Here is a 22407-nt window from a genome sequence, read left to right as displayed (position 1 = left end):
CTGCAGCCTTTTCCCCCGGGGCTGCCTTTCCTCAAGTGGCCAAGGCTTATCTCAGCCTCTAGACGGAGCACTTCGCTGCCCTGTGCCCTGCTCAAATCCACTTACGCTGTCCAGGGGCATTTAAAAGCAGCTGTAGTGCGGCCATATTTGATTTATTTAAACTCCATGAGGAGGTTACAAAGGAATTAATATTTAACATTCCAAATGCTTGGTGTGACTTCACCAGGCAGTTTGCACGATATGAGAGTTGGTCTTCAAAACTGCAAATGACCAATTTAAATATTTTAATATTAAATGCTTCATCAGTTTATGGAACTATTTGGGCTCTGTTAGTAAGACTCCTGGCATGTGAATGTACACAAATGTTTCCTGTGTTGCTTCCCCCATCCTCTTTTAAATGCCAAGATTAGGTGTACCTGAAAAGAAGCCTTTTTCCTTCTGCAATGTTAGAAGCCAATCCTGTGCTCATTGCTCTGAAAACAAACTCACACCTAATGAAGTGACAGCACAGCACTCCTTGGCAGCTCCTTGGGTCTTTTTTACCTGAAGGCAGCTGAAGATTTGCCTTAACGCGGGACTGGCAGGATTGTGGGACTGTACTGTGGGCCTGAGAGCTGATGCAGAAGTTAGAAGCTGCATGTGGGAGACTAAAATTGCCCTGCAATTATCATATTTTGCAATATAACTTGCAAGCAAAATTTTTTCCTCTCGAACTATTTTGTATTTCATTAAAAGTCTGGTACTTATCCCTTTCAAAACATATCTCATTAGAAGACATTTGCAATATTATCTCCTATTTATTGCCCTTACCAGTGCTTTGATATTTAGGTGTTTGCCAGACACAAACTGCAGTTCCACTTTCCTTTCTGTACAGTATCTGCCTAGAATGAACACTCAGAGTGAAAACCAGGCTTTGCTGATGGTGCAGAGGAAGGATCTCAGCTGAGTGCACAAAATGAATGTCTGAATTGCAGCCACCTGAAGGCAATCTGCAGATGCCAGGCAAGGACCCCACTCTCCATGTCAGCTTAAGGAGAAGAGGGGATGCAAAGGATGGAGTTCACAACCAGCTGCCAGGCTGAAGAGGGGATGATTCCCCTCACTATCCTGCAAAAAAAGCACCACCAGACACTTGTTAACACTTTCAGGTTTTGTGCTCATTCAGACAGTGCTTGACATTCCAGACTTCAGAGATTAATGGGCAAGCCAGAAATAACGTTTCACCATTGTAGTACACATGGCAGGGATGATTGTGTGGCTTTTTCCTACCTTCAAGGCAGGTAATGGGATTAGAACAGGAAGAGAGAAGTGACATGCATCATAGGTAAACCACAGTCATCAATCTCTTCCTGTGGCAGCATAAAAAAAAAGTACAGTCACTCTAATAGGCTCTGGGATTCCCCATAATCAACTAGAACTTCAAATTTCCCTTTCTGAATATATGTGGTTAGTACTAGAAACTTTTAATCAGCAGAGTGGAAGAGGAATTACGTGACAGACTATTGCACCTAAGAATTCCTCTCTAAGAAAGAAGAGATAAATGAAAGTGAAAATGTGCTTGGTGAACCATTTAATACTCTAAAATAATTAAGAAAAATAGACAATAAGCACAAAAACTTCTTAACTTGCAAAACAGTTTTATTTCACACTTATACAAAGTTAAGACATTTTAAAACACAGTACTATAGATTACATCTACGGCCACCATGTTAAACAGGGGTCTCTGGAACTTGACAGGATTGGAAAGTTTTGAAGCTGATTGTCTAAAAAGGATAAACCCTCCTGCAGAGCCACATAATCAGACAGCAGGCTGTGTGTCACTGCTCTATAATCCAGAAGGAAATGTGGCTCTCCAATAAATCCTGGATTGACAGTATATGCAAGGGTACTCCTAAAAAAACCAACACCAAAACCCCAACACCTGTGATGTGCAAAATGGGTTTGGATTGCAGGGATCTAAATATATTCAGTGCTCCACAGATGTCCATGGTGAGCTACTTTTTCACTTCAGAGGCAAATCCTCTCTGCAATGCAACTATCAACAAGACAAAATTTAGTCTAGTGCACCATGGAACTGAACTTTTTAGGTACCTGAAATCCTGAAGTAACAGCAGTTCTGTAATGTCTGGGGAATAAGAACAATGGCACAAGGTGTTGCCTGGTTATAAACAATAAACTTTGGTCACCTAAGCAGGTTACATTCAAGTTTCATTCTGGTTTCAGGTGATCAGATAAACACAAGAACATCTATGGATGGCACAAAGCTCCAAAGGAAGAACCAAATCTACATTTGCTTCCCATTAAATCCAAAACCAACTTGCCATAGGAAAACAGTGTTTCATACAGAAATACAGACAAATATGCAATTCATTTTAGAGACTTTCATGGAAATAAACAACAGGAGACAAATACCAAAAGATAACCTAAAAAACCTTCAAAGGAATAAAAAATACTGGCTTGTCCCTTCAAACAGTAGCCTTTCCCAGCAGCAGTGGGAATCTTCACATCTCAAGTGAAGTATCTTTTGGTTAAATAGTAAAACACAGCAGTTTTTATCCAAAATGGTAATCAGGGAAGTTGTTATGGTGGAGGGGAGGGGACCCTGCCTTGCAGGCTCAGTTCATTCTTCCTTTTGACTTCTGCAGTATCTCATTTTGGCAGTTTTGGGTACTGCAGCCCTCCTTCCTCAATTATCTTTCTTGAAAAAGAGAAATAAACAAAAAAATCTGTCGTTTTAGACTTTTTTTCACATGACAGAAAATATGCAGGAGGCACAAGCCCAGTTTTTAAGCCTTTTCCAGGTTATCTTTTGGACCAGCTGTATAGCAAGGCAATAAATACTAGTATAAGCTAGTTTTCTTCATGATTCTCAAAAATTCCTGCTCACTTACTTCCCCATCTCCATCTCGGTCAGCTTCGTCAATCATTTCCTACAAAACACAGTGTACATTTGATCAGGTACTGGACTCTAAACACAAGATATTCCACTCTTTAAAACAACAATAAATCAGAGGCACTTCATGTGAAAACAGCTATTTGACTGCTTTTCATATTTCTGACCTCTCAGCCCTTTTGGTATAGGATTTAATTCCCACCCAGTCCCTAGGAGCTACAGGAATGGTCTGTGCCTATTAGAAAAGCCCTGGCAAATCAGAACTTACCTGAAGTTCTTCATCCGTTAAATTTTCTCCCAGCTCCTTGGCAACTCTTTTCAAATTTTTGAATGAAATTTTTCCTGTGCCATCATCATCAAATAATCGGAAAGCTTTCAGGATTTCTTCTTTTGAATCCTTTTCGCTCTAAACCAAGAGTAAAACACATGTTAGTCAGAAAACCCCTGACATTGATAAGTTCCTTTTTCTTACGCTGCCACAAGAATTTCTGCTTAGAATTCCTACCATTTTTTGTGTCATCATAGCCAAAAAGTCTTCAAAGTTGATGGTGCCACTTCCTTCCTTGTCAATGTCTGCTATCATCTTCTTAATCTCTTCCTTCTTTGGCTCAAAGCCTAAGGCACGCATCGCAACCTGTGCCAAAACAGCAAAACAAATTCTGTTAGGAGGCCACCAGAATTTTGCTGTAAGAGCTGAAATAAAACCTGTTTCATTTCCTTGTCCAGAACTCTAGTCATAACTCACTGCCATGAAAACACCTTGGTGTCTTCTACCATCTTCTTCACCTTGCTGAACAATAATAGTGTAGATTTGATATTCTTAAGATGTTGTTTTTCCTATATGGTAGTGGAAATCCATAGTTTATATCAGGCAGAGGTAACTCATGTTTCCAGACTACAGATGCAGCAATTGAACAGAATGTATGTGAGAAATCAAGGTAAAGGAGATAATTAAATTTAAAATGTTCATGCTTACAAAAAAAAAAAAAAATCAAACACATAAAATCACAGGGAGACAACTGAGAATCATCTTCCCCCTTGTACTACTGTATGTATGCACTGCCTGAATTGTTATTGAACCACAACTCAGAGCTCTCTTTTGTTCTATTTTAAATTAAAAACCAGTTAATTTTTTGATTACCTATATGCAAATATGGTTGTAACTGTCCTGAATGCATGCAAAATCTGTGTTTAGTTCTCAGGTGAAGAAAATATTTGCTACATGATACACATCCCAGAACAACCAAAGTCCACTTCCAAGGAACAAGCACCTTAGTCGTGAAACTTGAAACTGTTTAGTTTTTCTAATGCTCAGCTGTTCAAAGCTGTCAGATTTAAACAGCCACATAATAGAGAAGCCTGTCTACTGTGAAGCATTACATTCAGAGTGCACCCCAAATTCAGTCATGACAGCAAGCCATTACTCTTCTTTGTACCCCAAAACTGCTTTAAAACATGGCTGGACAAACAGAAAAGGCAGCTACAGTTTTGAGATCAAAGATATTTTCATCTCAGGAGAAAAAGAAAAAAAAGTTTCAAAACCTTCAGTTCTTTTATGTCGATGCTTCCAGATCCATCAGTGTCAAACAAATCAAAAGCTTCTCTGATCTCCTGCTTTTGCTCTTCTGTAAGTTCAGGTTTCAGGCCACTTTTCTTCCGCTGGGCTGTACCTAAGCCAGGTTTTCTATAGTTGGATGCCTTCAGGAAATGAAGGGAGAGAACAGATAAGAAACAGCACATTCCAGGGAGAATTTCAAATATGCTTAACTATAAATGACAACGTTAACGCTGTAGTAGAAGTGAGAGACATTCCTTGCTGGAAGTGGTAGACCTTGAGTCTCTATCAATTTCCTTATGTTGTTGTAGAAAGAAAAAAAGAGATTTTGTTCCTGGAGAATGCAGATTTGAGCTTCCTGTTTTCTGTTTTAAACTGAAAGATTATCAATTAAGGGAATAATGCCAGAAAAACAGGTGGGCAGCCTGAAAATGAACACTCCACTGAGCTGACTGTGATCCTCTGCACCTCCTGCCAGTTGCCTTTCCTGCAGGTTTAACTGAAAAATATGAGCACAACATTTTCACAGCTAAGGATGGTGGTTGCTTAGGGTCTTGGCTGTAAATGAGACTCAAAATCAGCCACTCCTCTGGGAACAAAGTTTAGAGGGAGCTGTGTGGCTCCAGGCTGCCTATCCGTTGAGCAGATGTGGAGCCAGGCAGTAACGTCCTGTGGGAGCAGTGAGATCAACACACAATCTGTCCCATAAGGAGAACTAATCTGCTTGTGCTGAGCCGCTGCATCATTATCCAGGACACTTCCAAGGCCTTTCCTGCCTCTGGTGTAAGCCAGTGTAGTATAGTGTTCCCCCCCCTCCATCTATAAAGCAGGAAAAACGCCTTCCTCAAGTAGTTTTGTTTTTAAATCAGCAGCAGATGGATTTTCATCCTGCGGTCTTGAATCGTGGAAGGAAAGGCATTCCCTCCCACCCCGAGCTTCAACTGGTTAGGCTTTATAAAAGTAAATAAAACAAGCACAAGGAATTTGTTACCTAGTTACTGCTGGCCAGGCTCTTGCCTCTGCTGTATTGTTACCGTTTTTAGGGCTGGATCTCTCTTTTAACTCAGAAGATTCCATTTTCTTGTATTTGTTAATGAAATTTCGTTTTTCAACGTGATTTGTCCCTCCCAGGTTGGATTGGCTCACCCCTGATCTCCCTCTGCTATTAACACACATATCAGACTTCTACTCTTTATATACTGCTCCGGGAAGAAGACACACGAGAGCTTTTCCTGCCTACGGAGACTTCTTGTTCCATTTATTCCACATCTCAGTTGTGCAAATCCCTTTCAGGTTCCACCTCCGGGCCTGGCCGCTGCCATTCCAACAACGCCGCGGGGCCCGAACGATGCGGAGGTCTGTGAGCTGTGCCAAGAAGAACCAGGCACGCCGAAAGCAGGTGACGTATTTTGCGAATCCCGGTGTTTTTCCCGTTGAACGGGAGGCCTCTCCGGGGTGCGCTATGCGAGGTAACCGTCCAGCAGCGACGGCCTGGGCAGGGGTGGAACCTGCAGGGGGTTTGCACAACTCACGGTGTCGGCGGGAGGGGGCGGATGGGCTCGGGGGAGGCGGCGGTGGGAAGGGAGCCCGCGGCGGGGAGGGCGCGCTCACCATCCGGCCGGGAATGCCGCTCCGGGATGGGACCGGGCCGGACGGAACGGGACGGGAGCTCCGCACCGCCGCGCGCAGCCGACACGCGCCGCCCGGCCGGCCAATGAGCGGGCGGGACGAGCGCGCGAGCCCGCCCCCCTCACGGCGCCGACCAATGGCGGCGCGGCGTGAGCGTGAGGGACAGCTGAGGGAGCGCGAGCGCGGGCCCGCCCGCCGGGTGCCTGAGGGAGCGGCGGCCGTGTCCAGGCAACTCCGTGTCCCGGGAAGCGGCGGGAGCGCCGGGAGCGCGGCCCCTCCGGTGAGACACCCACACCGACAGGCCCACCGGGCACCCTCCGGCCCGCAGGAAGCGGCCAGGCCGCCGCCAGTGCAGTTCCGGTGTGTCCTCTCCGGGCGGCTTTCCCTCGGCCGTGAGGGGCCGGCGGGCCGGGACGCGCTTCCTCTCCCTAGCAATATTAGGACATAATGTTCAAATGGACTTTCGCTGTGTGGGATGGGGAAAAAAAAAAAAAAAAGCTTTTTGGATTTGGAATAGCTACGCAAAGGGGCCTTTAGGCAGCTGGAATAAATGATGTGAATAAATTCCAGTACCTGAAGGGAACTTAGAAGAAAGATGGGGCAGGACTATTTACAAAGGCATATAGTGACGGGACAAGGGAGGGTGGCTTCAAACTGACAGACAAACGATTCAGATTGGATATTAGGAGCAAAGTCTTTATTGTGAGGGAGGTTTCTTTTTGGTGTGTTAATGGATAGTTGGTCAAAACTTGAAAGTCTTGACAGTTTGTAAGTTATGACGAAGTGACATTGCTTTTATTTTGCTTAATGAAGTATTCATGCATGCTAATTGGACTAAACAGAATTTGGAATTGTGTTTCTCCAGACTTGAAGGTTAAAGTCAGTGGCATGACTGTTGTTACTAAGAAGGATCTGCAAAAGCTCTTGAGTTGGCGTGTAATTTGTCCATTTTGCTCTAATAAACTTTTGCCTTAAGTAAGGCAAATAACTGTAATTCCAGATATCAGGGCAAGAGGGAGGTGGTAGTTCCACACAGCCTGTACTGCTGGAAGTGTAAGAAACCATGGGAATTAACAGCTCTTTACTATCAGCCAGCCAGAAACAATTCCATGGTACTTTAACAGTGCCCCATTTCAGCAACTCTGCCCATTGATTTCTCATAAGTGTGCAGGAAGAAGACCTGCTTTATACAGAGGAAAGCTGTGCTCAGAGCTAGACTGTTAAATAATTTTTTTTGGTGGTTTGTGCTGTGGTGTGCTGTGAGGATGGGGCAGTAATTTGTGATCTGTTCACAGATGCTGCCCACTGCCCATGGCTTTCAGGGATGTGAATGCCAGGAGACACATTGGACTCCAGCAGCTCTCATCCTTAGCATCCACTGGGAGAACATTCCTGGGGCCAATGAAATCACATAAATTCATTGTGGATGAAATCACCAACCAGAGCACATTGATTTGTACTGCTGTTAGACTGATTGAAAGTTTGGATTTGACAAGTGCTGCTGGACAGCTTCTTAATGAAACCATTCAGGCTCAGAACAAGGAGTTTAAGACTGGGATGAGTACCCTGTTGTTCCTGGTTGGAGCGTGGAGCAATGCTGTGATGGAGTGCCTCCAGCAGAACGTTCCTGTTCCAGCAATAGTGTCTGTGATGTCTGAGGGGTTGAACTCTTGCTGTGAGAGAGTCCAGTGTCTTCAAATACCAATAAATGATGTAAAGAAAGAGCTGTGTTCTAGCCGAGTTGGGCCAAAGGCTTCTGAAAGCAAAACTGGCCAAGTTGGATGTGATGGTCTTACAGATCCTTGGGATTTGCTGTGTTTTCAGAGAGATATTTCTGCAACAGAAGACGTAATTCCAATAAACTCTTCTTCCCATCAAGGAGATGATTGTAATTTTAACAAGGTCCTGGTTTCACCCTTGGCTGGCTTTGATTCAGTGGCTTCTGTTGTCAAAGCAGTGGGTGACACAAGTTCATCTGTGCTGTCCGGAAGTGGTGATACTGCATCCAGCTGTATCACACGGAAATTAACCCACAGCAGGCACTTCAGCACTCTAGGGAAAAGCAGTTTCTCAAGTCAGCAAGGTAATTTTCAGGGATACCTTTCAGCACCGTCAGCAGGTCTGTGTGGATGTTGTGGTTTAGGACGCCTGGCAACGGCTCTGAGCCATGGAAACCAGACCAGCATGAAACTGCTACAAAGCATCGCTGCCTATCAGCAAGAGAGAGCAGAGTGCAGTGGCTCTTCCCAGATTAATATTGCAGAGATTGTGACGTGCTGTGTGCTGGGCCTGCCTGAGGGCTATTCCTGTGTCTCCCCAGGCTTTGTCACATTAGTGTCACCAGAGCAAGCCACAGTCATCAAACACTTTGCAGACAAACCCCTCCGGATTCTGCTGATGGACGGTGACCTCACGGAGCAGTATCGACACTTAGGTTTTAACAGACCACGTAATGTAAGGACCATTTTGGAGCATCCCAATCCACAGGGAGGCAACGCAGGGGATGTGTGGCTAAGCAGAATGTCCGATATCCTGATGAGCTTTGAAGTAAACCTGGTTTTGGTCAAAGGAAACGTGTGCAAAAACTTGATGGAAAGGTGCATCTCCAGCAGGATACTGGTCATTGGCTGTGTGGCTCGGGATGTGCTGTGCGCCTTTGAGGCGGCCACTGGTGCCCAGGCAGTGACGTACCTGAGGCAGCTGAACGCTTCCTGTGTCGGGAATGGGGCCTGGGCAGAGCTGTGGGAGGCCAGCGATGGGCGCGCGGTGGATCTGGGTGAGCTGGTGCCGGCGCGGATCAGCGCGGGAGGCCTCGCCCTGCTCACGGCCGTGCTCACCACTGCCCTGCCGTGCAGGGCGCAGCTCCTCGAAGACCAGTTCTGGACTTTGCTCTGTCGACTCCATCACGCTCTAAAGGACGGGAAGGTTTTCCCTGGGGGCGGTGCAGTGGAGCTCCTGTGCCTCAGTCACATCCAGGCGCTCGCAGAGCAGCCCGGGCGGCCGGGGAGCAACAAAGCTGTGAGAGAGCTTCCCAGTCCCTGGCTGGCAGAGTATAAACCCGTTGTGCTCCAGGCACTGGCAAGTGGCTGGAAGCAGTACCTCTCCGTGGTCCTGTGTAACACTGTGAAGGCCAGCTCGGAGCTGGAAGCAGGTGCCTTAGTGGATCACCACCTCCAGAAAGCAGCGGCCTGTGGCTCTCCCTCAGCTTATATTTTGGAAGAGTTTAGGAGAGGTGGAGTGTTCAGGGGCGGCTGTGATCCCTTCCCTAACCAGGTCACAGATTCAAAGGTTTGTGATAATGTTGCAGCCAAGACAGAGGCGTGGAGGAGAGCTCTGGACCTGGTGCTGCTGGTGCTTCAAACTGATGCTGAAATCATCACAGGCTCCAGAAGGAATCAGATCCTGAACTCACCTGTGTCAAGCGAATTTATGTTTTTATAGGATTGTCAGGATTTCTGAGTCCATGAGTCAGTGGGAGAAACCCGGGTGCAACTTACATGCCTTTATAAAGCAAACAATGAGATGTGATCGTGGCTTTAGAATGTAACAGCAGAAGTCAGAATGAGAGACAGTCACAAGGTAATTTCTTATTTCTAGAAATGAGAATTAAATAACAAACAAAAACCACTTGTGGGCTTATCTGTAACCCAGGCCGTGCATTTCTAGCTAATGGTATTGCCTGTATGGATGTCTCCTAATGTCTTCTGAAGAAAGGTAGAGATCTCTTACATAGCATTGCTGTACTTGTGTTAAATGAAAGAACGTACTGTAATTATTTCTTAATTAATACTTTGTTCTTAATTTTTGTACATTGCAAGAATAAGAGTTAAACTTGAAATAATGTGTGTTACATTTTATACTGAGAGATTGTATGAATAGATTCTATTTTTGCATATTTATATGGTCCATACATCTCTGATTTCCCAATATGTACCCTCTGGAATTTCTCTGGTTTTGACCAATTCAGGCTGAATCCTTCCTTTTGTTATTACAGACTGGATGCATCTTTACACAAAATTTTCTTTTACATTGCCAACTGGATTTTTAGATCATTTCCATGGGGTCTTTCAGCTGTCCTTGCAGAGAGGAAAATGTTGCTGTAAGTTTTAGGTGTTGGCCAACAACTGGGAACGAATCTATCCCGGTGGTTGAGGCACAGCATTTTTGCTGTGTTACAGCACTCACAGCTCGAATGCTGGGCACTGGAGAACTGGCACTTTGTTGCAAGAGAGAGGTGTGTAACTATGGAGATTTTTTTTCTGAACTTGGCATTCTGAGTCACACTGAAAGTGAAATGTCTCACCAGTCTGGTGAAAATAGAATGGAAAATGAATGGAAATGGTGATGCTAAAGAGGATCCTTGCATTCAAAAAGTTTCTCATTAAAATGCTCATGGCCGGCAGCACAGATAATGAAATTCATCCACAGATAATGTTTAGATACTTATTGGGGGTATCTGTGTATTAAAGTCATGTTACATCTCTGACCTAAAACTAAATATTCTGGTTTTCTCTCAGATCTCAGAATTCGGTGGATTTTGGCAATATACTATGTTTGTAATTTTAATCTGGAACAGTCATTCTAGCAGCATGAGGATCTCGTTAGGTTACAGTTTTGATCACTCTGCAACTATATTTTCATTATTAATTGGTTGGCAAATTGATGCGTAGCTGGTTGGCCACACTCTTGATGTACCAAGACATAAGAGGGACAGAGTCTGGTAGATCAAAAGAGGCAAAAGGAGCTGGAGGCTGTTAAGTGAGAATTAAATGGAAACACAACATATACATAAATACAAACAGACTGCTGCTCTGCAAGTGTTTGCAGCTCATGGTTGGCTTTACAATGTTTTTCTTGAGCGTCCTGTGCTGAGCATTGCATAACCCCTGTTCCCAGGAAAAGATCCACTTGGACTTTATTTGAATAATAGAGTGAAGCGTGTTGTGGAAAATCTGCAGACAGGAATTGTATTGAGGTGGTCCAACATCTATTTATGGGACTCTTAGACACTGGGAGCTGACACACCAAATGTTGAGAAAGTCCAAAATGATGTAATTTTTCCAATCAGGCTTTTAATGATATATTTACGTGTTGTGATGCTCAAACCAGGACAAGAGGTTTTCAAAAAAGCTGTCAGATGTTACATTTTCATTTATTAACACCTGATCCAGGGAAATGGATCAATTTATAAACTAGGTACATCCTGTACCTTGGGTTACTTAAAATTCTGTCTTTGATATGCACAGAACATTGCCATGCAAGCTCTTCTCAAGGCATCCTCTCCTGCAATTTGGAATACAGCATGCTGGTGTGGCTCCCTCAGCCTCAGATCTCCTAAAGCTCTCTGCTCCGTGGAATGGAGATCCTGTGCCTGTCTGCCATGGCACTCGGCACAGAAAGGATTTCAACATCTGCCACGGGTGATTTCAGCTCCTGCCAGGCAGAGGCTCCTCCTCTGGACACAAAGGCTGTTTGTGTAAAGCTTGGTGTGATGGCAGAGCTAAGTTTTACATGTGATGTGCTTGGGAAATTGGGAAATGGCTGAGATTTCAGGGAGTTGGCACATCTTGCTCCTTGCTGGAACCAAGTCCCAATCAGGTGCCTTGTTTCTCCCTTGCATCCCAGTGTCATCATTCCCAGCTCACTCCACCTTCTGTTTAGGGCTGATGACATTGTATTTCATATTTCTCTTTATAAAACAAATTTTTAGGCCTCTGCTCCTTGAGGATTTCCTGAAATGTAGTAGAGGTCGTCTTAATTATAGCAACCAGACCCTTGTCCCAAGCTGAGCCAGCCTGGAGGGCGCAGCCACCTTCAAATTCTGTTCCTGTAAGGGACCCAGACCAGTGACCAGTGGCTGTCAGGAGGCACCTGAGAGTTGCCTGCTACCAGGTGTGCTGAAAATGTGAGCTGGGAAATGTAGGAGACTGTGTGTGCCTACAGTGGTCCCCAGGTAGGGAGGGTGAGGAGAAAACTCTTCAGACTGTTTGTTTGCACTGAACCCCTTTAGACATCCCAGACCAGGACTGGTAGAGAGGCTGGGAGAACGTTTTCCTTTTTTTTTTTTTAGAGGAGAGAATTGGAGAGGGCGGTCGAATTTAGGAGAAAAGTTATAGAGTGACAAGAGATTTGCAGCTCTGCTTGCAAGGATGAGGCGACTGGCAGGCCTGAGTCAACCCATCAGTCACACTGCCAGCAAAAAATCATTCTGAAGAATGGGAAGAACTGACCTCCTTCCATGCAAAGTAGGTTGGCTTCCTGTAACCAACTCAGTCGGGACATCTACAGGAGCTGAACCAACATCACCAGGTATCAAGTGAATGAAATGTCTTGTAACTTGTTTTTTTAAAAAATCTTTTTGTGTGTAAGCTCTATAAAAGTCCTGTGTGAACTCCCTGTTACATCAAAGTGCCAAACTCAAATGGGGCTGAGCTGCTGTTTCAAGGAAGGACTTGCTGTTCTGGAACCAGCTGAGTTGCCAGGACTGCTGTGGACAACAGGCGCTGCTGGGAGTAACAGAGACACATTACAAGCCTGACAATTTGTTTTACCCAGTTTTATCCCTCTCTCTCTGTAGATCAGCAGTCCTTTCGAGATAATTCCACATCAGCACTGGAAAATCTAAAAATTACAAACTTAATTCTGCCACTTGCCACCAGCATCATTGCATTAATTAACCATTTATTGCAAAGCTGCAGCACCAAGACCTTTCTTTTCTAACCAAGCATGAATAGATCTGCAGTCTATGGCTTTTTCTTTACAGATAATGTTGCTTCAAGAACTAATGTCCACAGGGATGATTCCAGCCCAGGTGACAGAAGAGGGAGAACAGCTCAAGTGCACAAACCAGAGACTGCGTTTGATGCTGAATAGTGTGAGGAAGAAAAGGACACACCCCTCTGTCTGTTTTGGTTCCTACCTGTTTATTTTGCTCATAATACCCATTTCTGTCGATTTTTGAAAAGCACCCACAGTGGTGCTTCTGCTGATTTTGATGCTGGTTTGCTGTGAGTACTGGGTTTCAGCCTGTTGCATTGTGTCCCTGAAAACTGCAGGGACAAGGGCAGTTTGGGGCAGAGATATAGAATGGAAGGAGAGAGTAGTTCCCCCATTTCTCCTTCCACATCAGGCCCTGGATGACCTCTGGGGAGTGGCTTTATGTCACATTTAATCCAGCCCTGAGTTTAATCCAACCCAGCACTGTCCCCAGCAGCCATGTGTTCCCATGGTGAGATGTGTTTGGGAGGAGTCTTTCTCAGAGGGTGGAAAGAAAGGCTGGGCCATGATCATGCACAGATGGTGAAAGAACTCACGAGAAGGGGGAGAAACCAAGGGCTGTATTTGGTTTCCTTGCCTAGCAGAGATTCAAAACAAAAATCTGTTTAGTTCAAACGGAATTCTTTCCTTGGGGACCAAGTGCTACTCCAAACAATAGGATTATTTTTTCATCATTGCAAGAGTAGTAAAGATAGCATGCAGTTTTTATTTAGAAATAATGGGAAGATTCGCTCCGACTGTGTTTTATTCCAGCTGAAATCAGTAGAATGTGGTTTAGTGCTATTCACAACTTTTGTCCACTATATTGTGAGACCAAATATTTAACCAGCATTGCAGATTTGAAGAGATGACTAAAAATAACACAGTTGGTGAACTTACTTATTTCCAAGGTGTAATTTGAGTCACTGCTTTCACTGACTACACTTAAAAACAAAACAAAGCCAAACAACAAGAACTTCCTATTTGTTAGGACTGGAGAGCCAGAATAACTTCAGAGGAATTGTATAAAATAAATTTTATTTATATATGTACATATATTCACACATTCTGGAGCAGAACAGTTTCTCAATCAGCAACATTAATCTACAGTGTAGTCACACAACTCTGAACTGATTCACCTCCTGTTAATGTCAAGGAAAACCATCAAAACACCTCCTTTTTCAGAATAGCTGTCTATTATCAGTAATTTTTTTTCAAGAGAGCCTTGTAGAAAAAGGATCCCTCCAGTAAACTGAAAGGAATTGTGTCTTGTTTGGGCTATTAATTCCTGTATTCCATCTGCTTCTCCCTGCATTTGCAGTTCTGTCTGTGAGTCACAGCTCCAGGATATGCCTGTACCAGTTTTAGGGGAGGTGAGCACAATTCCACACATGTAATTCCATATCAGTATAATGTCTTTGATTCCCTACAGTGATGAAAATTAACTGGCACACCTGCAGCAATACAGATCTGTTGATTAGATGAGGTTAATTAACTGGCAAAGCCCTGCTAATAGAACATTATTCCAGCTCCCTGAGTATTCCTTGCTCAAGGTAAGGGGCAGTCATTGCTCAGGACCTCTCACTGCCCTTCATCTCTTGGTTTATGTGAGCACTGTTGAAATAACCACCCCAGCCATCCCACCCAGATTGGTTTCTGGAGCTGTTCAACTGGGACAGCGTTGCTGATGGCTGCCAGAAACCAGGCAACTCGGATATCAGTGGCAGTAAGAGAGCTTTACTGGAACTGATGCCCAAATCTCTTGTTGTTTATCTGAAGTACCAGGCAGTTAACTTGAAAAATGGTCATTTATTGTGACCCTGGCTGTGCAATTATTCAGGCCTGTAATTGACATCTCAAACACAAGAGCAGTGCTGTAAGAAAGCACAGAGAATTGCCAAATGTCAGAGCAGTAATTGCTATACATGGCCTTACTGTGGCTAATTGGAGAGCTGCTCTCACATCTCAGCTCCAGTGCTGGATACTCGGGACTGTTTCCCAGCAGGACCTCCAGCCTCCCAAATTCCTCTCACAGCCATTCATAAGGGCAGTAAAACTGTGGAAGAAGAGAGAAGTTTCAAGGCCAGGAGAAGCTGGAGGAAATCCAGTGTCTCTTATTTGTTCATGTCTCATTATTAAACAGACTTCTTCTTATTAAAGTGATGAAAAAAGGCCTTCCAAAGATACAGGAGCTAATTTAAAAGATTTTAGTCTGTGCCAAGAGGTCCTGCTTGAATTAACTGTTTGAATTAACTGTTTTTGAATTGGCTGTGTTTGCTCCCCTTGAATGGGAATTCCCAGATGCTTTTGCTGATGTGTGTGTGTGACAAGATGGAATTTCCCTATATGTTATTCTCAGGAGACTGGAGGGGAAGGGGAAATCACCCTTTGGTCCTGAATTAATACAGGGACCAATCCCTTTCTCATTAAAACGTCAGTGAAGTTTCCATGGCTTTGGGGAATTGCTCCCTGAGAAACTGAGTTTTGCAAAACCATGATTGTCCTTCTTGCCTCTTCTAAGTACTGGCAAAGGGTGAATTTTGGATATCTCTTAGCGGCAAGAAATGTAAAATTGAAGACTGCAAATGATGATGAGTGCAACCTTCATAAAAAGCCACTCTCTTTCAGATGAACCTGTAATAAGCTCTGGTCGCAATAACATTTGGTTAAGGATGACATGGAAAATATTTCCTTCAGAGATACAATAGGTTGAGCCGTGCTATCCACAGAAGAATCTGAAGAGGTTTAGAAGCCCAGCATCCCTAGGTTAAGGGATGCCTCCTACAGGGAATGTCCCTTAGGAAGAACAGTCAGCTTTGGAAACAGGCATATCCAGGTCTGTCAGTCTGCTTCTTACCTTAAAACTGCAAACTCTACAGAGAAGAAACTCTTTACTCTGTTCATATGGTACGTACCAGAACGAGGCCTTGGATAATGATCAGGAGTGAGAATTGTTGTAGGAATGAATGAATGTTTGATGTCATCAAAGATAAGGTTTCTTCACCTTGAAAGAAACTTCCTTGGTTTGCAAAGCTGATGATGCTGATGGAATTTCTCTAAAAGCCTTCTCACTTGGCCTTACACAATTCCCACGAGTCTGAGCTCCATAAGGATAATACCAGAGTAGCTCTTGGAGAGTAATAGTAAACTTTGACAATGAACATAGTAGCTCTTTTTTTGGAATGTAGGGTGAAGATTAAACCACAGCAGTTATAATATGCCAAGCAGAGCTCTGAATAGTCCTACAACACACAGTGCAAACTCAGTGGAGCAGACCAGTTCCTCTACCTTCGAGCTGGCATGCTGGCAGGATGGAAGGAATGTTGTCTTTTCAAATACCTGGGAAATGAAGTGACACCACAGTGTATGTGTGAGGGGTTGGAGTTTCACTAATTCTTTTAACATCTCTTCGAAAGAATTCCCCATAATCTGCAGTAATTTCCTTTGCCTACTATCTCTTTATTTATGGCTGTAATATTAATCTCCAGGGTTGAGTCTCTGTCTGTTTGTCTTGGTCTGACAAAAGTGTTGGAAGTTGCCCCTTGTCACGTTTCCTGTACTGCTGATGCAGTGCTGGGCCAGGCAGATTTGTAGCAATGGTTTTACTATTGCAAGCAAAAAATGAACAGACTTTATTGCTGCAGGTTTAGGAAAACCCTTCCTTCTCCTTTTTGGTTTAGTTGGAGTTGTTTTGGTTGTGGTTTATTTTTTTAAGGGGAAACTTAAAATGCTTTTTTAGAATTGTGCTTTCATCTCTGTCTGCCTCTTCCCCTGCTCTGTTTGCTCTTGAGTCCCCAAAATTAGCAAGAATAATGTTCTAGTTTGCAGTGCAGTAGGAAAGAATAACTTGACTTTCTAAAATGTAATAAACAGTGCAAGACCTGGAACAAGTACAAAACCTTCAGACAAGGTGAAAGCCCCCAGAAGAATACCTCTATTCAGAATGTCTGAGGATGTCTGCAAATACTGCCAGCAGCTTAAGTCTTGTCCTTTTCCTTTCCAAATATGTGTATTAGGTTTTCCTTTAAAAATACATACTGTATCCCTGAACTCTTCCACACTCCCAGTCAAAGAAGGTAGTATTTCCTTTAGACCAGTTGATTCATACATAAAATAAAAGCTGTGAGACATTATTTTGGTTTTGGTTGTTTCCCTCTTGTGATATTGATGGAAAACAGCCTCTTTGAAATATCCAAGCTTTAAAACCACCAATCACCTCTAGCTATTGAGGGGTTACCTGGCTGGACATCTCAGGAATTCCACGGGGCTCAAATCCAGTTCTACTGGACCTGATCCAGCTCTGTTTAAAATGTCCCTTATCCTCTGGGGCCTGTCTGTGCTATACAGAAAATCTTACAAATCTGTACACTGCACTTTATTTCTTCATTGTGTTTTGATTTTGAATGGAGCTAACTATGATCTTCCCTTCTTCTTCTCTTGTTTATTACAACAAAAATCTGCTTTGCAGACCGGGCAAAACAGTTTTATTTTGTGTAGGAAGCTCAGGCACAAACTTAACTTTCTATAATGCCTGTAGGTTAAATCAATGAAGATAAAGCCCTTACATCACACCATCTGTTCTGTACCTGTGTCTCTAAATGCATATGGGATGACTTAGAATAATATGCCTAGCAGATCAGGATAATTTGTTCCTTAAATATGAGCTTTGTCATTATTTTGGGGTCAAATATGGAGTGAGAGACTGTCTGTTGTTTAATGTGTCATCTGTTCCACCTGGGTGACACCCATCTGTTTGAGTGTCCCAAGGAGAGGCTAATTTTGTAGCAGTGCTCTTGCCAGCACAGAGAAGGATTTTGAGAAAGATTCTTTGTGGCATTTATTTGCTTCTTTTTATTTGCCTTAAAATCACTGCTGATTATGGCCTGAGTTTCTCTTTGTGGTCAGATGAGAACAACAGTGAAAATTCCACTGAAATTTAACTTACTGGGAAGGAGCCATAAGTGGTCTAGGATTTATTCTTGGATTGTATTGTTTTGCTGTTTCACCATCTTTTATTAGCTGATAATTTCTTGTTCATCAATGACAGAGCAGTCAAACAGCATATTCTCTGCAGTGGAGGTTGTCCCTACACGAGTAGCTTTTTGTATTTAAAGGCTAGGCAAGAGAGAATTCTTCCTAGGCGTAAAAAATGTGCGTGGAAGGAAGGGATTAATATTAAGATTATGGCCTCATCATCTGATTTGGCCTCTTAAATCCTTCTGGAAGTGCCAGGTCCAGAAATTCCCCCAATTAATTTTCTTACAATCCTCTCTGTATTCTGCTTCTAACAAAGTCCTGTGAGAATGACTGCAACAGATGAGAAAATTAACTGAGATTTGAATCACATTTGAAATTGGCAGGAAAGTGAGGGGCTGAAAGCCAAGCTCCACAATATCCTTAAATACAGAATATTTGGGATCAAGAGCCCAGTGTTTGCTTCTGAGGAGAACTAGGGCTGCTTGTGATTTGCTGATTTGCTGCAATCAATCAGGACTTTGCAGTCCTGTCAAAGAAATGTCACTGGGAATGAAGTGCATGGAAGGAAGAGTCACCCTGGAGGCTTGCCTGGGGGACAGCACCAACTGTGGCTGGGACCCCCCTCCTGCTGTTCTCTGGAAAAACTAGGCTGGAGAATGTCATGAATCCATTTTTTGATGCTGTTGTTTTGTTTGGGTTTTTTTAGTGAGTTGATTAGCAGAGGTTGGCTACAGCTGATAAAAGGGATACCTGTGAGAACTGTGTGACTTAGACATAATTCTGAAGGCATTAATTACATATGGCTGAAATTTCAAACCATAATTCAAGATCAATGTTATATTGCAGCCTGTGCAGTAATGTGAAGCAGCTCAGTTCCACAAGAAATTCTGGAAACAAGTAACCACTTGAAGCCTAAAACTGTTCCACTGTCATTATTGCTCTTTGTTTTCATTTTTAAATCTTGCGATTAGTGTTCTTAAAAAAAATAATAAATAAAGCAAAAGGCAAATACAGACCATCTGTGAAACACAAAGAAATTGTTAAAAGCTGCATCCACGAGGATCTCTGGGAAGAGTGCCACAACATAACTAAGCATTCAGCCAGCATGATATAATTACAAATTAAACATCTCTTAAACAAATTCCAAATTGAAAATAAAAATCCATTCTGCTTCTTTCTTTGTGGTAGAGGATCATATTAATCTCAGTTCTAGAAATTACCACCTATCCTCCTGCAAACTGCAGGGTCCGTGGGGTCAGCATGCCCCTCCACAGGTGGGGTATTTTGGAGAGGACATTGCTCAAATCCATGTTTCAGTCAAGAGACTGAGTTGAGGAGGATTTAGAGCAAGAGTGGAGCTTGCTGTGTTTTTTAGAGCTCTGACATAATGGCAGGTAATGCCATTCTGTATTCATGGCATTTAGAAATGTGCCTTTTGTTGCAGGAGATGGCTTTTTCAGCTCATATCAACAGCTTCATTTAAATAAAGGGCCATTGACAAGGATATGTTGAGACATAATCATTTTACACTTAGCTGGAACACAGTCTCCAATATGTTCTCATTTCTTGCTTTTATCTAAAGGAACATTTTGCTGGTTTCAGCCAGACTGGATCTGATGGCTCCTGGGGCATGCTTGAGGTAAAAGTGTTTTCAGCAAAGTCATCAAAGTATTTGTAATGACAACTTATGTTATGGTTTACTGCTATATTTGCAAGAGGAACAAATGGAAACTTTAGTCCTTGAAAAAGAAAAGCCAGTAGAAGAATTCTGTAAATAAATGAAATGGATGATGACACAGTATTTAAAATTATTGCTGAACAATTTTGTCATTTAAACCAGACTCCTTTTTCCAAGGGATTCCCTGCCTTTCACAGAAAAGTGTTTTAGAGGTTAGATCTGTATTTTACATAGATCTTTCCATCAAAACCAGAAAGATTCCTAAGAACTGAAGATGACTGTAGTGAAACAAAAATCTCCAGAATAAAATTTCTCCATGAAGATCAGATTGATCCTGAGACTGAATAAACAAAGTAATTTCCCAGGGAAGTTAAAATAGCTGCAAGAAAATGGTTTGACCTGTCAGGCACAAAATATTACACCAAACACAACACAGTTTTTTGGAACCTTCCTAATTTAAACCAAAAGAAAAATCCTCCACCTTATATATATATATATAATTCTAAATAAAGACTCAGTTATTAATATGTTTGCAATGGGAAAAACTGAATGTTCTGCTTTGAAGAGGAGCAAAGCTTTTAAGGGAAAGTTCATCAGTTTCCTTTGGATATTTGAAACCCATGAAGACGTCCTTGATAAACACAAGAACTGCAATAAATGTGAAAATTCAAGCTTCTTTGCTTGCTGATCCAATATTATGTTTTTGCCTTATGATACTGTTGTAGAAATAGAAACCATGTATTTATTTCATTGTGAATTTCTTTACTTGGTTTTGGAACTTCCACCTTAATTTTTTCTTAGATTTTTCAGTATCTCTGAAGGGAGATGATTTAATTTCAGAATTCTGTTTGATATGCATTGTAAGCTTTGCTCTCGTCACAAAAGCTCCTGTTTCTGATTGCAATTACCACCAGTGTATTTCTTTAACAGAGAGGTTGTCTGGGGAAATAATTGCCATTATTTATATCCAGTCTGTTAATCTCCATACTTCCATTTTTCAGCTCTTCCCTCATGTCCTAGGTGTGTTAAATCAGGAAGTCTCAGCGCTGCTGTCATCTGGTCCTTGCTTCCTGGCTTTCCACCACCTGAGAAACCATTCCCTGGACAAAGTGCTTTCTGCAATAAGCCTTCTGTGCCTCATGGGATAAAGATGAACAGCAGCAGCCCAGAGCTGTTGTGCTTAGTCAACTTAAAATGACAGCTGCTGTTAATAACAATTAGAACTCATTAAAACCAAGCCCCATTGGTGGTTCTTATGAAGTGAATACCTGCTTGCTCACTGGTTATTTAATTGGTGTACAGACTGTCAAGCAGACAACAGCAGCACTGACTGGAAAGACACTATCAATCCAAGTGACTTATCCCATTTTCAATCCTCCAGAGCCTGCTGACAAAATTATTGAGATTCTTCCCCCTCCAGTGAATAAGAAATGCTGAGTAAAAGGATATTACATAAATTGGCTGACATTTGGAGTGGACTAGCTAATTCTCATTGCCTCGTGTGTGGTGGCTGTGTGTGTATGTGCACATGTGCCTGGTATTGTCAATGAGCTCTCTGCCCACTCCCCTCTGCTCCCAGCAGGCTGCTGGGAGGCTGAATTTTGGGGGTTACGTAAGAGACAGTCTAGGAAAACATCCCAACCATTTGGAATTTACCCTCGGCACTAACCTCTTTCCTCCATTGTGTCATGCACTTAAAAAAAATTATTTTTTGTTTAGTGGTGTGACGGGGATGTGTCTCATCTGAAAAAATGAGGTCTGTCTGTCGTGGGGAGGGAGTTGGGTGTACCAAAATTGACTTTTGCTCACTTCTGCTTACCATGGGCTGTGGCTGCAGTTCCTGCAGTCAAAAATCTCTCCTTTCTCTTAACAGCTGGGAGTTGAAGATCAACAAGGGGAATTGTGCAACAAAGGGAGATAAAAATGAGCTGTTGGGGCTGTATCTTTACCCTACTGGCAGCTGCTTCCTGGGAAAGAGCTAGCAGCAGGTGCTGTGTCTACAAGCATTTCTGACAAATTATTTCCCTTGATAATTAACAAAAAGTAATGTTGTGAGATTGTACTTAATGGCCAGTGAAGATGGAGTCATTCCTAGTTTGAATAGATTGATGTGAAAATCAGAAAACACATTCCAGTGAAAGTGCATTTCACCAGGAACGTCACTTGTTTGCTGTGTGTCACCCTCCACTGAGCAGTGCTTATTCTGAATGCAGCTTCATATTCCTGCAAATTTGTAAGGAGTTTTATCCAAAAAGTTTTGGTTTGCCTGTCTTATAACACCAGAAGCACACTCCAGTACATTTTTCTTACACTACTTGGAACAGTGCAGTGTTACTTTACTACATGTGATTTTTCTCTTGTGGCTTAATCCTTATTCCACTCAGTCCTGATTCCACTCAAGTTTCATAGCAAACATCTTAATAATATTTGTGTTTTCTTTTAAAAGTGGTTGGGATCAGACCTCTAGGCTCTGCCTGTACTTTGTAATGTTCTGCTTTGAATTTCTTAAACATTCTGCTCTCCATCTTTTGCAGGTTGAAATGAATGAGAGTTCAGCTCCATACAACAGAGCAGGAATTACAGCTAAATTGCTCCCAGTACCACTGCTTTTCATATGCTAAAATCAATAGATGGATTCAGAGAGGAGGTAAGCAAATGCAACTCCTTTGTTTATGCTCATTTGTACCACACCTGGATTCTGGCCAGTTCCATCCAGTCTCCTATGATAATTGCACACAGTTCCAGTCTTTTCATCCCATTGCTTACAATGCTTATGATTTGCTTTTTTTGCATGTAACTATCCTGGAAAAAAGACTCGTGTCTGAGAGGTAATGTAGTTGTGTTTTCAGTTATCCCCTGAAGGAGTAATCCAAACATCATAATATAAGCTAAGCTCTTTTTTTGAAGGTAGTACACAAA

At 42.7% G+C, this 22407-nt stretch overlaps 3 protein-coding genes across 8 annotated transcripts in view; 2 read left to right on the top strand and 1 right to left on the bottom strand.

Annotated features, from left to right (window-relative positions):
• Nucleotides 1-9972, top strand: part of BBS12 (Bardet-Biedl syndrome 12) — a 33281-nt gene extending 23309 nt beyond the window's left edge. For 2 of the 5 annotated variants that reach the window (XM_088164186.1, XM_088164185.1), the window contains exons 5-6: nucleotides 5742-5847; nucleotides 7373-9915. In XM_088164186.1, the coding sequence (XP_088020312.1) occupies nucleotides 7389-9518 (2130 nt within the window). In that variant the 5' untranslated portion in view covers nucleotides 5742-5847; nucleotides 7373-7388 and the 3' untranslated portion in view covers nucleotides 9519-9915. Of the gene's footprint in view, nucleotides 1-5640; nucleotides 5848-6213; nucleotides 6438-7372 lie in introns of those variants that run through there. The other 3 variants (XM_014886659.2, XM_088164188.1, XM_014886660.2) reach the window with 3 other exon arrangements.
• Nucleotides 1621-6171, bottom strand: CETN2 (centrin 2). Its single transcript, XM_014886661.2, has 5 exons — nucleotides 6060-6171; nucleotides 4436-4591; nucleotides 3399-3527; nucleotides 3162-3299; nucleotides 1621-2930 (listed from the first exon to the last, which is right to left on the bottom strand). Exons 1-5 carry the CDS (start codon nucleotides 6060-6062, stop codon nucleotides 2841-2843), a joined length of 516 nt encoding a protein of 171 aa, XP_014742147.1. The 5' UTR covers nucleotides 6063-6171; the 3' UTR covers nucleotides 1621-2840.
• Nucleotides 9973-10119: 147 nt separating the features above from the next.
• The window catches only part of FGF2 (fibroblast growth factor 2), a 45991-nt gene continuing 33703 nt past the window's right edge, over nucleotides 10120-22407 (top strand). Inside the window, exons 1-2 of one of the 2 annotated variants that reach the window (XM_088164193.1) lie at nucleotides 10120-12386; nucleotides 22023-22135. In XM_088164193.1, the coding sequence (XP_088020319.1) occupies nucleotides 22033-22135 (103 nt within the window). In that variant the 5' untranslated portion in view covers nucleotides 10120-12386; nucleotides 22023-22032. Of the gene's footprint in view, nucleotides 12387-20080; nucleotides 21477-22022; nucleotides 22136-22407 lie in introns of those variants that run through there. The other variant, XM_088164192.1, reaches the window with a different exon arrangement.

Source organism: Sturnus vulgaris, chromosome 4, assembly GCF_052056855.1.
Source record: "Sturnus vulgaris isolate bStuVul1 chromosome 4, bStuVul1.hap1, whole genome shotgun sequence".
Lineage (NCBI taxonomy): Eukaryota > Metazoa > Chordata > Aves > Passeriformes > Sturnidae > Sturnus > Sturnus vulgaris.
Note: the sequence above shows the minus strand (reverse complement) of the source record. Positions and strands in the feature narration are given on the sequence as shown.

What these genes read in the sequence shown, in the direction of transcription:
- CETN2 (XM_014886661.2), bottom strand. An exon ending in CTATGATGACACAAAAAATG is followed by an intron (nt 3,300 to 3,398) that starts GTAGGAATTCTA and finishes CTCTTGGTTTAG; the next exon opens with AGCGAAAAGGATTCAAAAGA. An exon ending in TAACGGATGAAGAACTTCAG is followed by an intron (nt 2,931 to 3,161) that starts GTAAGTTCTGAT and finishes TGTGTTTTGTAG; the next exon opens with GAAATGATTGACGAAGCTGA.